Source organism: Podarcis pityusensis, assembly GCF_964106645.2.
Source record: "Podarcis pityusensis genome assembly, chromosome: 17".
NCBI classification, from domain to species: Eukaryota; Metazoa; Chordata; class Lepidosauria; order Squamata; family Lacertidae; genus Podarcis; species Podarcis pityusensis.
This window is the reverse complement of record NC_138042.1, coordinates 7,841,385-7,859,699: the sequence shown is the minus strand read 5'-3', so window position 1 is coordinate 7,859,699 and position 18,315 is coordinate 7,841,385. Positions and strand designations below refer to the sequence as shown.

The 18,315-nt window shown below is 48.8% G+C and overlaps 1 protein-coding gene across 1 annotated transcript in view; it reads left to right on the top strand.

Moving 5' to 3' along the window:
- The first annotated feature begins 3,987 nt into the window (after positions 1–3,987).
- LOC308466911 (mitochondrial adenyl nucleotide antiporter SLC25A23-like) overlaps positions 3,988–18,315 on the top strand; it is a 45,089-nt gene continuing 30,761 nt past the window's right edge. Inside the window, exon 1 of the mRNA XM_080988227.1 lies at positions 3,988–4,406. Coding sequence (XP_080844353.1) covers positions 4,212–4,406 — 195 coding nt within the window. The 5' untranslated portion in view covers positions 3,988–4,211. The remainder of the gene's footprint in view (positions 4,407–18,315) is intronic.

Sequence of the window (18,315 nt, the reverse complement as noted above, 5' to 3'; positions counted from 1 at the left end):
TTGTCTCTCTTGCCTAATGGCAGGGCCTGCCCTGCTTTAACAGAAGCACCTTAGTACAGAAATAAAGCAGGGGACTTCTTTCTCCTGCCTTGGAGATAAAGGTGTGGGGTGGGGAATGAGCTGCCAGGTTTCTGCATGTGTTTCTAAAGACACAGAAGCTTGATCATTTGAAGAAGAAGAAGCTGAAGCTCAATCTAGATAAGGCTTAGGCACTGGTTAGTGGGTGGTTCCCTAGACCAGATGGGTGGGAGGTCGCCTGCTCTTGACAGGGTTACACTTCCTCTGAAGAAGCAGGTTTGTAGCTTGGGGGTACTCCTAGATCAGGCATAGGCAACCTTCGGCCCTCCAGATGTTTTGGACTACAATTCCCATCATCCCTGACCATTAGTCCTGTTAGCTAGGGATCATGGGAGTTGTAGGCTAAAACATTTGGAGAGCCGAAGGTTGCCTATGCCTTTCCTAGATCCTTTGCTGTCACTCGAGGCTCAGGTGGCCTCAGTGGCCCGGAGTGCCTTCCATCAGCTTTGGCTGGTGCCCCGGCTATGCCCCTATCTGGACGCGGATAGCCTAACTACTGTTGTCTATACTCTCAAAGTTAGATTACTGAAGTGCTTTATATGTAGGGCTGCCTCTGAAGACGGTTCGGAAACTTCAGCTAGTGCAGAATTCAGCAGCCAGGTTACTGATCGAAGCAAGACGGTTTCAGCATATCACACCGATCCTGCTCCAACTGCACTGGCTACCAATTAATTTCCAGGCCCAATTCAAAGTGCTGGTTTTGACCTATAAAGCCTTAAACGGCTCAGGACCACAATACCACAAGAACCGTCTCATTCCATATGAACCTAGCCAGACCCTGAGATCATCTTCTGAGGCCCTTCTCAGTGTGCCACTGCCTCAAGAGGTCCGGAGGGAGGCAACACAAAAACAGGGCCTTCTCTGCAGTGGCTCCCCATCTGTGGAATGCTCTTACCAGGGAAGTTCGCCTGGCGCCTTCATTATAGTTGAAAACATTCCTTTTTAACCAGGCCTTTGGTTGATCTGATTGACATCCTATGCCCTTTTAAAATGTGGCTCTTTTGTGGGGGGGTTATTGGTTTGTTGTTTTTAATTTGATTATATATATTGTGGTTTTTATGTTGATCTTTTCTGTGAACCACCCTGAGACCTCCGGGTATAGGGTGGTATATACATTCAGTCAATAATAACTGGCAGCTCTTGGTGGGAAACAGAAGAGGTCTGGGCTGGCTTTTCTTTCCACTTCCTCCAAGGCTTGCATTACTCCAATCAAGAGCTGGCAAGAAGCAGGCAGGCTCCTTGGGCAATGCCCTGGTTCACATTCCTTTTCCACATGCACAGCAAGGTGGTAGGGAAGATGGAAACATCAATCATTCCGTGCCCCACCAGAGCGGTGGAAGGAACAAACAAAGGCATTCAAGGCTGGAGGATTTGAAGGCAGGGCATGTACGAAAGCAGGAATTAAACCTCGCCATGCTTACGACACTTCCAACGACAGCAACAGGCAGGGGGTAGAAAAGGAGAAAAAAACGAAAACCTGCGTACTGCTAATTCACGGGAAGAGATTATCTTTAGCGTCAGTCGGTGGGCAGAGCTTGCAGGAACTAGCCTTTCATGGGCTGCGGGGTTGGATCCAGTCTCCAGATACCACGCCACCCACCCACCCTCCTTCCCTCTGCTCTGCCAAGAACGCTCAAGTCTTCTTAGTAGGAAGAAGAAGATGAAACAAGGTGCCTTTCTCACCAGCAGTTGTGACAGTGCCACCAAAGAGGAGAGCCTAAAGGGGTTCAGGGGAAAGGGGCCCTATAGGTTGGTGGCACATCCAACACAGCAAAACTTCCGAAGTTCCCCTTGCTAGCTGGCACCAGCCCATTTAAACATCCATGGGCAACTTTGATCCGAGGCAGCAACCTTATACTGTGTCAACCTGGGTGGGTGGCTGGGTGTGTTATTGGGTTGTCGTTTTCATTTTGTTTACAGTGGACACTCGGGTTGCAAACTTAATCTGTGCGGGATGCTTGTTCGCAACCCACAGTGTTCGCAACCCACAGCGGCGTGTCTGCGCACGCAGGGGTTGCTATTCAGCACTTCTGCGCATGCGCAAAGCGCGATTTAGTGCTTCTGCGCATGCGCGACCTCTGAAACCCAGAAATAACCCGTTCTAGTATTTCCGGGTTTCAGAGCGTCCATAACCTGAAAAAACGCAACCTGAAGCATCTGTAACCCGAGGTATGACTCTATATATTTTGTGGTTTTATATATTGATTTTGTTCTGTGAACCTCCCTGAGACCTCCGGGTATAGGGTGGTATATAAATTCAATAATAATAATAATAATAATTTTTTTTTTAAAAAAACCCCCCATTGGCCACCTTTCCCACTATTGACATCTCAACTGGCTTTGATCCTCTCAGGTCTCAAGTAGGGCTGGGGTTGGGGGATGGGATTGTAATGGGAACCTACCTAATGTCCAGTTCCCCAAACCATGGATAGCAGGTGGAACACATCCTTCTCTGAAATCTTGCTAAGCCACTGCTGGACAGTAGAGTGGACTAGATGGGCCAGTGGTCAGACTCTGTGTAGAGGTCAGTTTCACATGCTCTAGTGGAGAGTTGAAATTTAAGTAGTGGCTCCCCTGAAACCACATTGTGAGATCACGGCAGAAATGGCATGTGAATTGCCAGGGTATTGAGGGCTGCCAACCCTTTAAAAAGTGAATCGGCAAAGCTGTGCAGGATAAGACAATCGAGAGCTATGAGTCATTGCAGGGGGTTGGACTAGATGACCTTTGGGGTGCCTTCCAACTCAACAAGTCTGTGAGTCGTCATAGTTGTGCTTTACCTGCAGTTTGCTGGAAGCCGCAAGCGAGAGCCCTCACATCCCATTCACAGGCTTGCAACGGACATCTAGCTGGCCACAGTGAGAACACAATGCTGGACGACGTGGGGTCTTGGGCCTGATCCAGGAGGGCTCGTCTTAGGTTTCTCTGAGCTCCTGATCTGCAGCCCTGTCTGCAGTTCCGCGCACACTTACCCAGGACCCTGGAGGGGAGGAAGCCCTGTGGGAGCTGCCTTCTAAGTCACTGCCTGCATACTTGTTGCAGGGAATGTAGTAAGGTTAAGGCTTACTGGGAAATGATACATAATGAAGTGAAAAGGATGTTTAAAATAAAGTTTATAAAAACAAAAACCAGAAGCTTTTCTTTTGGTAATTATAGGGACAGAACTACCTCAAATGTATAGAAATTTATTCATGTATGCTACTACAGCAGCAAAAATATTACTAGCCCAAAAATGTAAAGAAGCAGAAGTCCCAGCAAAAGAAGAATGGATACAAAAACTTATGGAATATGCAGAAATGGTGAAACTTACTGGAAGTATAAGAAATCAAGATAACAAACTTTTTATAAAAGAATGGAAATGGTTGGTTGAATATTTACAGATAAATTGTAAGCAGATAGGAACCTTGGCAGGATTATTGTAATAATAACCTGCAGTTTCATAAGAGTATATATTTAAAGAAGATGAATAAATGAGCAAATTAAGTTCATTTGGATATGCAGAAGATATTAAAAACAAATTTGAGGAACTGCAGAAAGAAGTCAAGTTTGGAAATGTCAAAATGATGGTGAAATCCGCGAAATGTACAAACCTGAAAAATAGAAAATTTAAAAACGATAATAATAAAAAGACTTGTTGCAGCAGGGAAAGTCTCCTTGCAGGGAACGAGGCCGGGCGGCTTCTTCGGGCAGGCGCAGCCAAGACCCGGCGACAGAATGGCCGCTGCGGAAGAAGGCAGCGCCGCAGCGCGGCTCGGATCCTGCGCATTTGCCGAGCGCTGGCTTGCGGAGCGCCTAAGCCCTCCTGACGCGGCCGGCCCCCTCCCTCCCCCTCCTTCCTTCCTTCCCCGCCCCCGGAGGCGCATTAACCCTTCGGCGCCCGTGCAGCGCGCCTTCCTCCCGTTTTCTCCCGCTAAGCGGGGAGGGGCGAGAGGAGGAAACGGCCGAGGGAGGCGACGCCAAGCAGCCGTCGGTTAAATGCCCTTGCACGGGCGGGCGGCGGCGGAGGCGTCTCCGTTTGCGAAGCGAGGCTGCTGGAGGCCGGGCAGCGGCGCGATGGTGGCCCCCGGCCCGTCGGGCTCCTCCGCGGCCAGCAAGACCCGCCTGTTGCCGCCGGGGCTCCGGTGAGACCCAGGATGCTGGGTCCCCGGGAGAGAGCGGCGCCCCGCCAGGCGCCCCCCGCCGAAAGCGCCCGGGACCCCGAGCGACACCAGCGCTGGGCCAGCCTCTTCGAGCAGCTGGACACCAACAAGGACGGGCGCGTGGACATCCACGAGCTCCGCCAGGGCCTGGCCCGGATGGGCATGAACGCCGGATCCCACGCCGAGCAGGTGGGTGGCCAGCGCGGGGAAGGCGCCCGCGGCGCCCCGGGGAAACGGAGGAGGGGGGGAGACCCTCGGGGCGCAGGGCGGAAGACCCTCGGGGCGCAGGGCACCTCTCTGTGGATCGCAGGCGTCTGGGTGGCACGCGGTGCCCGCCCCCTGCTCTCCAAAGACCCCCTGCAAAGTGGGTGGCCCCCGGACGGGGCTCCCGCTGGACCCTGGAAGCGCACGGATCGAGGAGGGGGATGTTCGCCGGTGCCGCTGAAGCCGGATGCAAGCGGCGACTCCCCAAAGGCGAAGGAGCCCCTTTCTCTTCTGCATCTTCCCTTTCTCCCGGGTGGGGGGTCTCCTCTTCTCCGGTCTCCCGAGGCCAGAAGGGAGCCGTCTGCTGGCGGGGACGGGGGTTGATTTGGGCGCTCTGCGCGCCCGGCGGCTGGGGAAGGGGCCTTCTGCGTCTTGCACAACCGGCGAACGGGACGGATTCCGCCCCCTTTCCGCGCACGACTCCGGCATTGCACTGAAGCTTTCCTTATGAGTCAGCCCTGCTCCTATTCCGGCACTATAAAAGCCCTCTGCCCCCGCCTCCCCCCCCCCCACGCCCGGTTGTCAGAACGGTGACAAAATAATTTCTCCCGCTTTGCAGTGGCAAAAAGAGGTGACAGCGTAGAAGTGGGCGCATGCTTCCAGCCAGGTCTAGGAAGGAAGCCTGTGTTTTTTCCAGGGATCTGTTAGGAGGTGGGGGATTTCACCTGCAGCAGCTTCTCACCCTGACAGGTGCCACACACACCCCAAATTGTACAAAGCGTTAAAGGTACAAAAAGCCTTCTCTTTGCACCCTGAGAAGTGCAAAGGGACGTGCGCCCACACACATATATCCAGGCAGGATTTAATTTGGGTCATGGAAACTACACTGAATGCCAGAGATCAACAAGCGGAATATGCTAATAAAAATTCCTTTGAACATGTGCAGAATGTATATGCAGGGTAACCGCAGTGTGCGCTGCACTCAGGAGGATTAGGAACTGGGCTTTCCAGGACAGCTGATACAGCTTTTGGACATGCTTCTAAGTAATTGCCTGTTTTGTGCAGTGGGAGAACTGTGCTAAGTCCGTTGCAGCAAAAGCAGCAGTAAGTCTGTGGCACTTTTAAAGATGAACAGAACTGCTATGGTAGGGGTGGGCTTTGGTAATCTTTGGTAGTATGGCGCCCTGAGCAAGGCCAAAATTTGGGGTCCCCAAATGGGTCTTCTCAATTTTGCACCCCCTCAGCTTGGCGTCCTGGGCGGGAGAACTGCCCGCACCACCCTAAATCCGGCTCTGGTTGTGGCACAAGCTTTTGTGGATTTTTATTTTTTATACACTTATGTACAAAGTGTTGTCAGGGACGTGGGTGGCGCTGTGGGTTAAACCACAGAACCTAGGACTTGCTGATCAGAAGATCGGCCGTTTGAATCCCCGCAACAGGGTGAGCTCCCATTGTTCGGTCCCTGCTCCTGCCAACCTAGCAGTTTGAAAGCACCTCAAAGTGCAAGTAGATAAATAGGTACCGCTCTGGCGGGAAGGTAAACGGCACTTCTGTGCGCTGCTCTGGTTCGCCAGAAGCGGCTTAGTCATGCTGGCCACATGACCCGGAAGCTGTACGCCGGCTCCCTCGGCCAATAAAGCAAGATGAGCACCGCAACCCCAGAGTCGGTCATGACTGGACCTAATGGCCAGGGGTCCCTTTACCTTTACCTTTACAAAGTGTTGTCAGGTTTGTGAATATGTATATGGTTGTAGGGAGAAAAGTAATAAACGGTGGAGTCAAATGGCAATTAAATGCTGCTGCAGAGGGGGCTAACCTTTGACGTCGCTGGACTCCCAGCAGCTCCAGCCAAGCAGAGGTGAAACTAGGCTTTATTTCACCCGGGTCAAAGACCCAGTTTGGCACATGCGCACACACACAGACACACAGGCTGGGAGCCTCAATGGCACCCCTCTGGAGGCTTCACTGGGGGCAAAATACCTGGCTAGCCCTGCTCCCCATAGCTGCAGCTCTGCAGCCAAGCATGACCAAAGGTCAGGGATGATGGGAATTCAAGAACTGGAGGATCACAGGCTAACCACCTTTGGGCTAGTGTATAGCAAACAGTGCCATGAATCCATATGCCTACCCAAACCCACTTCCTGTTGAGCTATTCTTTCCATTGACCAACAAGCAAGGTTGAATCCAGGTTAATGGTTAATGGTAGTCCTGGGGCAATATATAATTATAATTCTGGGAGCATTAGGAGAAAACAATGACTATCTCAATCATTTGCCCTACTGCCATTAAGATATGCATATTACTGTATTTATTCCTGTGAAAGGAAAGTATTTTTGTTGTTTGCTGCCTGTCTTCTGTACTTTTCCAGATGTTATTTTGCAGCAGCTAGCTAATGCATCATTGGCAATCTCTGTACCTTCATCCAGAGAGCACAGGGTGACCATTGTGTGGTTATTCTTTAAGTGTCTGCCTGTGGATATATTGCTTTATTTAGCTCTGCTGCTTGGAATAGTCTGGTGAAAAGGAGCAGAGGTTTAAAGTAGGGATGCCAAGCCTGTGGTCCCCCTGAACTTGCTGGACTCCAAGTCCCATAATCCCTGACCACTGACTCTGCTGGCAGAGGCTGATGGGAGTTGAGAGTCCAGCAACATCTGGAGGGCCACAGGTTCCCCACCCCTGGTGTAAAGAGCCGTAATGAAGAGATATCTTCATTCATGCCTTGGGAAGAGATATCTGGGGTACTTCGCAGGAGAACGGTGCTGAGCCTGTTGCTGCTCAGTATTTTCTTTGCTGACCAGTAAGCGCATCCACTGACTTCACTTGCTGAGTTGTCAGATAATGAAAAGAATGTTTGAGGGTATTCACCTCACCTGAAGGGCTCTGTTAAAAAAGGAGTGAGTTCACATGGAGTTCAATGGACGCATGTGGCTTGGAAGTTAACCTACCGTGGCTTGTTCACTCAATGAATTCTCAATGTGTGCATGAGCTGGCTCTGATGTGAAGGCACAGAAAATGGTGTGTGTGTGTGTTTCATAGAGAAGTGCTATGGGGAAACTTGATAGAATTAACAAATACTTGGATGATAAAAAATGGTCCCATTGACCAAGGATGGGGAACATCTATTGCTTTTTTCATCTCTGATGGAAGGAAGACACTGGTGAAAAGGAACAGCAGTGGTGGACTTTGGGCTCTCAAATTCCAGTGGTGTGAGGAACCTGAAACCCTCCAGATGTTGGACTGCCACCGCCCTCTGCCAGCAAAGTCAGTGGTCAGGGATTATGGGAGTTGGAGTCCAGCAAGTTCAAGGATTACAATTCCCATTCTCCTTGACCATTGACTATGATGGCTGAGGCTGATGGGAGCTAGAGGCAAGCAACAGCTGGAGGGGCAGAGATTCTCCATTCTTGATGTAAGGGATAAGCATTTGTTGTTGTTTCAACGATTATCTTCTCAAACGAGAGCTAGGTAGCTGGCAACACAGTGGAATTCCACAACCAACTGGCTTGCAGCCAAACTTCTGTTTGGTAGCTCATATTCTTTATTTTGAATTTGGTATTTTAAAACAAAAGCTGGAGTATGTTGCCAAGGAAACTAGCAGCCTAAAAAGAAATTCAAGAAGATGGTATAACCCAGTGCATTGATCTCACCAGCATCTAGGTCTCAGCAAATCACACTATTTGAAGTAAAAATACACAACTCATAAAATGTTGAGGTGACATCTCAAGGTCAAAATCTAACATTAGAAATGTAGGCAAATTTCCCAAAAATTATTTTCATCCTTTGAACAGGCAGCTTGGTGAATTCTGGGCTTAAGGAGGAAGAGGCAGCTGGAAGTACAGATATCGCTTTCTAATTCTGCCACCTTAACTGACAGTGCAAAGTGGATGTATTCAGAAATATGTGCATTTAGGAATGTAGCCTGACAGTGCAATACTATACCCACCTACCCAGAAGCAAGTCCCATTGAGTTCAATGGAGATTACTCTCCAGTACGTGAATAGAAGATTGCAACCCAAGAGATTCTTCCAGTTTTCTGCATCTCAGTTTCTCAATTTTAAATGAGTTAAGAAAGAAAGAAAGAAAGAAAGAAAGAAAGAAAGAAAGAAGAGAGAGAGAGACCCAATGGGATAGGAGAGCTATACTCAAGCTTTATTAAAGTTATGCCATTTTCAGCACTAGCCAATAACCCATTTCTCTGACAATGTTGTGAAATGTGAGCTATTACAAAGAGGAAGGAATGTTAATAGTGTTTATCCTCAGCATGCATTCAAATGGCTACAGAAATGGAGTGCAAGACAGGTCAAAAACTCCACGCAGCTGCACTCCATAATATGTGCCCCAGGATCCTTTGTGCAATGGTGTTTGCCTTGGGGAGGTGTCATGGTGTGTGCAGTCTGGAATGCACTTTTCGGTTTGCATCCCTCTTCCTTAATGTTCCTGGATGCATTGTTGAAGCCGTTGGAATCAAATGCTGGGGTATTGTGCAAACCAGGTGTGCTCATTAGCAGATTTCCTTCACATATTTTCCACCAGCTGCCTCAGGATCTTGTCATGCCCTGGGATGCCGTGATCATAGAACTGGAAAGGTCCTTGTAAGCCATGTGGTTCAACCACTGCTTAATGTGTGTGTGGGGGGGGACAATCTGTCTCTTTCACTCTGGCTGGAAAAGAAGTTCCCTTCTGAAAGTGCTTCACAGAAATGCACACAAAGACTAGACATGCTCATATATGGAGGAATGTACTGAGGTTGTTGGCCTACTTACTGTTTTAGAATTGTTGCACAGCCCCGTCTAAGAATAACTTTTGCCAGTGTAATGTTGGTGGAGCTTGTCAGTTCTACTCCCACCTCTGCTTACTTTCAGTGTGTGAACATACCCTTCCTTAGATCAGGTGTGAGGAACCTTTGGCCTTCCAGATGTCACTGAACTACAATTCCCATCAGCCCCAGCAAGCATGGCCAATAGCCAGGGATGGTGAGAGATCAGCAACACCTGGAGATGCCAAAGACTTTCCACATCTGCCTTAGACTCTGAATTACCGTATTTTTCGCTCTATAAGACACACTTTTTCCCTCCTTAAAAGTAAGGGGAAATGTGTGTGCGTCTTATGGAGCAAATGCAGGCTGTGCTGCTATCCCAGAAGCCAGAACAGCAAGAGGGATCGCTGCGCAGCACTCTCTCTTGCTGTTCTAGCTTCTGGCTTAACCCCTCAGTCCCTTTCCCCACCTCCCAGAGAAGCCCCCAAGAGCTGCGCTCCCTTTAAAGAGCCCCGTGGAGCATGTGTGAGGCTCTTGGAAGCTTTTCCCCAAGGAGGCTCTGCTCCCTTTAAAAAATATTTTTCTTGCATTCCCCCTCTAAAAACTAGGTGCGTCTTATGGTCAGGTGCGTCTTATGGAGCGAAAAATACAATGTGGATATGCTATCTCACAAATCTTACAAATGAATTATGCACAGGCAGCAGCAGAGCAAGCTGATCTGGCACCTGGGGCAGCGCACGTGCCCTGTGCCTGGGGACAGGGGCAGGGCCAGCCACCGTGGGGCGGGGCGAGCTGGGGCAGGACGTTCTGCGGGGCCTTCATAGGCTTTGCCTGCCTCCTACCACTCAGCCGCCCTACAGCTGAGGGGGAGGCAGCGGGCAGACCATTTGGGGCAGCGTGGAGCCCACGGGGGCGCAAGCCACCACATCACTCCCAGGAGAGACGCATGGCTCGGGTGCGCTGCAGACCCCACAGTGAGTGCCGCCTGGCATTTTGTCACCCCATTCAGTGGTGACACCCGGGGTGGCCCGCCCCCACCGTACCCCCCCTTTCCTCCGCCCCTGTGCACAGGAAGTCTGCAGACAGGAAACTGCAGAGTCACAGTTGGGCTCACACCCATTGGTGCTTTAAAACCTACTTGAGTACAGTGGTACCTCGGGTTACATATGCTTCAGGTTACAGACACTGCTAACCCAGAAATAGTGCTTCATGTTAAGAACTTTGCTTCAGGATGAGAACAGAAATTGTGCTCTGGCGGCGCGGCAGCAGCAGGAGGCCCCATTAGCTAAAGTGGTGCTTCAGGTTAAGAACAGTTTCTGGTTAAGTACAGACCTCCGGAACGAATTAAGTACTTAACCCGAGGTACCACTGTATTGGGACTCAGCATCATTTGATGGTGAAACCTTCTGCATACACAGTTGGGAAGAAATGTTATCCATGCAAACAGTATGAAACTTGCCTTTCCTCCTCAAGCTTCTAGCTCCCAATTCCTCATAAAGTCTGAACCAGAAACCATGCCAAAGCAGGGTTTGAACTGAGCCAAACTTCAGGAAGACTGAGCTTTGAGAACCTGTGTCAGATACCAGGGTTCCCCTGAAATATGGAAAGCAGTTATGAAATGATGGAGACTGAAACCCTGTATGTGTCTTTACTTGAAAGTAAGGCACACCATCCTCAGTAGGATTTATTTATGAGAAAGCAATTGTGGATGGGCCTCAATTTAGGCAGGATGAGGTTAAAGGGCAGAAAATCTATTTTTGTTTGTTATTGTTGTATTTTTACTACCAGTGAAGATGTGTTTGTGGGATTAGCTGCCTTTAATGCCAAAAATAACTTTGCTAGTCTTGAGCACTGTGCACCCTGATGGGCACGGCAGTTACTGTATTTGCTCTTCTGCGTCAGGCAACAAAATACTGTATTTTTCCGTCTATAAGACGCCTCCATGTATAAGACGCCCCCTATTTTGGGGGACTCAGATTTAAGAAAATGGGAGGAGATGGCCCCGTGTATAAGACGCCACCTAAATTTTGTCATGATTTTTAAGGAAAAAAACCTAGTCTTATACACAGAAAAATACGGTATCTTCAGCCATCCCTGGTAAATATGCACAAACTTTGCTGCATGTCATTCCCCACCACCACCACAGTAAAGATTCTGGGTCCACAGATGTGAGGAATCATGTGACACAACTTCATTCTTAGGAATTGTGCAACAGCCTCTGAGCCTCTTTCTTAATACAAAAGGGTATCTCTAAATTATCAGCTCTACCTATAGATTCCTCCCACGCCTCTGGGACTGAAAGAAAGGCCAGTTAGAGAGCATGGCTTGCTGGGTCTGAACCGCAGCTTTCTGAGCCCTTTATCCGCTCTTTCTATGTGAAAAAGACCTTCCACACCAGGCATAGGCAAACTTGGCCCTCCAGGTGTTTTGGGACTACAATTCCCATCATCCCTAGCTAACAGGACCAGTGGTCAGGGATGATGGGAATTGTAGTCTCAAAACATCTGGCGGGCCACGTTTGCCTATGCCTGTTCCACACAAACCAAAGCTGATTTCTCAGCAGGTGGGGAAAGTTTGTGATCTCCGAAAGGTTTGTTGCAAAGGATCTTCTTATACCTGCTAGGGGAAAAACCCCACCCTTTGGAGTGTGTATCTGTGTGTGATGAAGGTGTCCCTACACATACGTAACCAGAAATGTGAAAGTGCCCAAGGCAGGAAGCCAAATGGGCCGGACTTGGGGATTGAAACAGCCAAATAAACACAGGCAGTTATAAATAGAGGGTTGCTCATGGCTCCCTCCCAGTTATTTTTAACCTGACTGTGGTGGCCTTTTTGCTGTCACGGAGGTCCCTGGTGACAGATGAGGAAATGACCTGGGAGCTCTGGAATACCAGCTCCTTCTTAAAGGGAAAAGGGAAGCTCTCCTTCCTTGGAGGTTGGATGGCCATCTGCCATGGATGCTTTAGCTCAGATTCCTGGTTTGCAGCGGGCTGGACTAGATGAGCCTTGAGGTCCCTTCCAACTCTACAATTCTATGATTCTAAGTGGTGGCTCATGGCCTGGTATGACCACTAAATTGCAAAGTGGACTCAGAGGCATCTCTAGCCTTCCCAGTCTACATGTCCACACACCACATTTCACCTGCCTGCATGTTATCCCACCCCCACCCCTGCGCTGTGCATACATAAGGAACTGATCCAGTTTCACCATCATAAACAGGATATGGTAGCTACATGGGGACTGAGGAGAGATCCAGGAGAGATCCAATTGCAGTCTCCAGATTCGTTTTTGTCCATAGCTGAAGGATAGAGAAACCAGAACACACACACACACACACACACACACACACACACACACACAGCAGCTTTGCTGCTTTTCCTAAGTTGAAAGCAGTGAGCGCCTTGTTTAGAGGGACATCAAAGAGGAAGCTGCAAAGAAAAGTCTGGTCTCAATCCAGATTGTGTTGGCTGTAGTGGCACAAAGATCAAGTTTGTTCAGCTGATAGATCCTTTGGCTGCTGCTGACTCTGAACTTTTATTATCCCAAGCCATCCTCCTTTCCCACACTCCCATTATTTGTCTCCCAAGACCAGCAAAGATAGTAATAATAATAATAATAATAATAATAATAATAATAATAATAATAATTTATTATTTATACCCCGCCCATCTGGCTGGGTTTCCCCAGCCACTCTGGGCGGCTTCCAACAAAGTATTAAAACACAGTAGTCTGTTAAACTTTAAAAGCTTCCCTAAAGAGGGCTGCCTTCAGATGTCTTCTAAAAGTCTGGTAGTTGTTCTTCTCTTTGACATCTGGTGGGAGGGCGTTCCACTGGGCGGGTGCCACTACCGAGAAGGCCCTCTGGCTGGTTCTGGAAAAAAAACCCCACCAAATGCTGTCAATCTATTGGAACCATTCTTATCCCTTAGTTGTGGGAATTATTTGTAGTCCATGCTGGCTGGCACAGCTTGCATGAGGTAGAGTGCGGCAGTCCTTGCTCTCCAATGCCATTTCTTTGCAGGGAGAGTAAATAGGATACAGTCTTCTGTGTCCTATTGTGTCCTATCTTCTTGTAGGAGATCCACTAGCTGCCTGTGTGAACCTCCATAAAAAGCTTCAATCAGCAAAACGCTCATTCTCCTATACGTTTCCAAAGTTGCCCAGGATTTTTATGATGACTTCTATGAAAACATTTTTCTTTGGCACCCAATGTTCTCCTCCTTGTTGGTCCCCTCCTGGAGGCCGGTGGTGGCAGCAACGCACAGCCTCCCTGGCTCCGCCTCCCACTCGCTCTCCACCCCGATGCGGAAGGGAGGAAGAGCCAGCCCAGGCGAAGCATCCACCAGCTGAAGTTTCTGAACCATCATCAGAGGCAGCCCCAATTGGAACGTGTTGCAGCAATCCAACCTCTCTGCAAGCTGGAATCTGCTGCAGATGTCATGTGGACAATTGCATTCTGAAATTAATTCTTAGAGCTCCAAATGCAGGCAGTGGAACATGGAGCAGAGCTAACCCAGAAAACAATCCACTGCATTGTTCTGCTTCAGGTGAAACTGAATCCAGCAGTTCCAAGTCCACTCACAGATAGTTCAAAAACTAAGGCCCAACAGGAGTCCAGGGTCAAAACACCAGGACAACACAAGAGGCCAGGCTGTAAAGGAACTCTGCTCAGGGAGCTGCTGTAAGGAACTAAGGTCTTTTACCCTTAAGGCAGTGATGGCCAAACTTGGCCCTCCAGCTGTTTTGGGACTACAGTTCCCATCATCCCTGACCACTGGTCCTGTTAGCTAGGAATGATGGGAGTTGTAGTCCCAAAATAGCTGGAGGGCCAGGTTTGGCCATCACTGCCTTAAGCCTTCAAAGACCCACCCTGAAGCACAGCTGCAAGCCATACGGACTGAGGAGTTGGTCTACTCATGAGCAACTCTTATTCCAGAGTCCTTGTTCCTCTGGTGGGTGCTCTGGCATCTGTATCTTTTATCTCTTGGACTTGGAGGCTTCTCAGCCGCAACCTCTAATTCTGCGCAGGAACTCTTTTGTGTCGTGATCTCTGAAGGTCCCAGGTCCCTCTGCTCTGTCTCATTGTCCATTGGCATGGCCTGCTGCTCCTTAGCATTTTCCTTGGGGGCCCTCCAGCTCCTCTTGCAATTGGGGGGGGGGACGGGTCCTCCAGCAGGGCCATGACACACACAGAAGATGGGTCAGTCAGGGATTAAGCTCTTTAGGGGTTTGGTGAAGGGAACGATCCCCCACTTGCTTCTTGAAAGCACCCTCTGTGGCTGACTTCCCCAAGACCTGGCTTCCAACAGCAACTGAATCTAGAAAAGTGTGTTTTTCCCCCATTCCCTGCCCCTCATACTTCCTCCTAGCAGAACTCCTTTTGGGCTAATACCACACTTGCTACAGTTTTTTTTTTTCTGTAGCAGCACATTCTCAGCTGTGAGTGTGTGTGCTTGGGGGATTGGGGTCGGTGCCCCCCGGGGATTTTTTTACGCCTTTGGCACCAAGACACAGAATGCAGTAACCATTTCCTGTAAACTGACTCTGCTTAAAATGACAAGCAAAGTACAAGCAGTCACACAGTTGCAAAATAGAGGGAAGAATACATAGAAACTAAGCCTTACTGGTTTCAATAGGGTTGTTTTCAATGTAGCACTAAATAAGTACAGTCATACCTCGGGTTACGAACGCTGCTGGTTGCATGTTTTCGGATTGCGGACCACACTGAACCCGGAAGTACCGGAACAGGTTACTTCCGGGTTTCGGCACTTGCGCATTTGCAGAGGCACAAAATGACATCACAAGCGTGCGCAGAAGCACCGAATCGCGTCATGCGCGTGCACAAACGTGGCACTTCAGGCTGTGAATGCTGCAGGTTGCGAACGTGCCTCCCGCATGGATCACGTTCACAACCAGAGGTATGGCTGTACAGTGGAACCTTGGTTCCCGAACAGCTTAGATGCCGAACAAATCGGCTCCCAGACGCTGCAAACCTGGAAGTAATTGTTCCAGTTTACAAACATTTTTCGGAAGCCGAACGTCCAGCGTAGCTTCCAATTTGCTGTAGGAGCTTCCTTTGGGAAATGGTGGGCAGCTCAGGGCCCTTCTTCACACCCAGGACTCGGCACTGCGAGGAAAGTTTAATACCTTCAGGATTGGGGATTGAGGGAGAAGCAGCATCAACCCACTGTTCATCCTGTCTCTGCATAACCTTCATCAGGCAGTAGCATCCATGGTGACTCACTATCTACCCTGCAGGGGAATGAAATGAGTGGAGAGGGTGCCATTCTTTGACAGCCACCAGTGTTAGCTGCTATGCTGAAGCTGGGTTCATCACAGGGGCACCAGTTGTGCTGTTGTCCTGATGCTAATACCTTTATATTTCATCTTGTTTCGTCCGAGGCTATGAAATCCTTCCTTCATCCATGATGTGTTAAGCAGGGCTTGAGTGAACGGATGTGGAATTGTGTGCTACCCGATCAGTTTTGTAGAAAGGAGAGCATGTGGTTAAAAACAACAACAACCTGGAATGGAAGAATGGGTGGAACTAGGGTACCCAGCATGAAAAGCTCTGCTCTTGAGCCCTTAAATGCTTCTACAAATTTGTTCAAAGCACGTGGTGCTGAGCTATTTTCATACTGCTGTGTTTACATTCCTTCGCCCTGCCTGGCTCCCAGTTCTGCCCTGGCTGGTCATACGAACGTACTGAAACACCCACTCCGCTATGAACGGCAGAATCCTGGCTTCTATTCTCAATTCACAGAATGGAGCACAGTAAGGGACATGACTTGGGCTTGTAGAAATACCTGTCCTTGTGCTCTGGGGGGCAGATGTGTCCCTTCCCCCCCCCCCCGCAAACTTCATTCCTTGGCTCCCCCTATGGAAAACTGGTCACCTGAGCAAAATGAGCGTTTCTTATGCAAGTCCAGTTTTATGAAGTTTACTAATCGCAGGCCAGGATGATCTAGGCAGGTTTCTTCATGTATCAAATTATGTCTGTGCCAGGTCTCTGCAGATTATTAGGCCATATTTTTGTAACAAGAAAGCATAATGTGTATACAGTGCCAGATTCAGGATTGGGGGGGGGGGGCAGGGAGAGGCTTTAATCTGAAAGAGAAGGAGAGTATAGAGAAATCTCACATTGTTCTAAGCTGCCCTGGGTGCCCTTGGGGTGATGGACCCACTGCTGGTCTTAGGTCCTCTGGCAAATGTTAAGTTTGCTGCCATCTGGAGCTTTGGTTATTTGCAACTCAGTTGGTGTTGAAGGGGAGGAAGGATGCCTGGAAGGACAAGGCATGGGATGTAAATGAGGAAAAGAGGTTGCTGTGTGAAGTACAGTGGTACCTCGGGTTACAGACACTTCAGGTTACATATGCTTCAGGTTACAGACTCTGCTAACCCAGAAATAGAACTTTGCTTCAGGATAACAGAAATCGCGTGGTGGCGGCAGCAGGAGGTCCCATTAGCTAAAGTCGTACCTCAGGTTAAGAACAGTTTCAGGTTAAGAACAGACCTCCAGAACAAATTAAGTTCTTAACCCGAGGTACCACTGTAGCAGCAGAGAACAATAAGAGAAAGTCTGCAGAAGGAGTTGAAAGTTTGGGCATTCAGAATGTTAAGAACTGCCACAGGAAAAATAGGATCAAAGAAGGAGCTGGCAAGGCAGGCAAACATCACCAGCTTCAAACATCAAGGAAAAGGCACAGCTCTTAATAATGTGACATTTGCTGTGAAGATACAGTTTCATGAGATGGTATCTGGAGATAAAAAAAAGGTCCCTGGTGGTGCTCTGTTTCTAGATTCTCATTAACTGTTCTTAACTGTTCTGGTTTAGACTCCAGCAAGCCAGTGCTGAAGCTTTCCTGGAAGTCCTGAACGTAAATATAGTTTCTATCCTGTGTTTATTGCATAAGATGCATTGCGCAAGAGATGCCCGCCTAGTTCAAAGAGCATTTTATTGAACGTTACCCTGTTCCTGTTGTATCAGAGGAGGTAAAATTGTGTATTATGTTGGTCCACAACCTTCAAAACCTTTTGCAGCATTTTCAATTCATACCTTTGCTCAGGACCAGAGAACCTGCAGCCCTCCATATATTCTTGGACGCTTAACTCCCATTAGCCCTCCGCCACCCATGCATTCTTTTGAAGCTTAGAACAGCCTTGTAAAAGAGGCACATGGCGTGATCCCACCCACCCCTGTGCCATTGAATCCACTGATGTGTTGTCTGAATAGGGCTTCAGTAAGAATTCGGAACATCTTCCCGCATTATGAGCTGCTTAAATTAAAACAAGGGAATTTTATCATGTTACCTGCCCTCTTCAGAACGAGAATAAAAGAAGGACAGAGCCTGCTAAAGGGCCAACCAGAGGACAGCATGGCTGTGTGAGAGGTTGGGGGGAGAGAGAAAACATGCAACAAGTTTGTTTGGCCTTGTCCAGTTAAATGATTTTCGGGCTCATGTTTCTTCTAATCTAACCCTCTTGGCTCATAGACAAACATATATCAAGTGAGAGCGATCGGTGAAAATATGTGAGACAGAGTGTAAGGGGGAACAAATTAATCGCAGGGGTCAGCAAACTTTTTCAGCAGGGGCCGGTCCACTGTCCCTCAGACCTTGTGGGGGGCTGGACTATATTGGGGGGGGGGGGGGGAGAACGAATTCCTATGCCCCACAAATAACCCAGAGATGCATTTTAAATAAAAGCACACATTCTACTCATGTAAAAACACGCTGATTTCTGGACTGTCTGTGGGCTGGATTTACTGGTAGAAGGCGATTAATTTGCCTACCCATGGACTAATGGGTGATGTTGCCACCAAATATGCCCTCCCCTGCTTTCCATAGAGACTTTCCAGCAAGGTCTCTGATCCCAAAGGACTTCCTTCTCCCCCTCTTCCTGCCCACCATATTTAGGAATGCCAAACCACTTCCAGCCCACTGGTGATGGGGCGCTCTTCCACACAGAAGCAATTCCTTCTACTTAGAAAACTGGCGTGCCAGGAGGACGCCTTCTCGGATGCATTTTCTGTTTATATTTTACAGACTCTCACTCGCACTCTTTTGAACTGACCTCACGAAAGCCAGTATGGCAAAGTGCCAAAGGGGAAAAGCCACAAGTCAGGAAGTACGGTTCAGA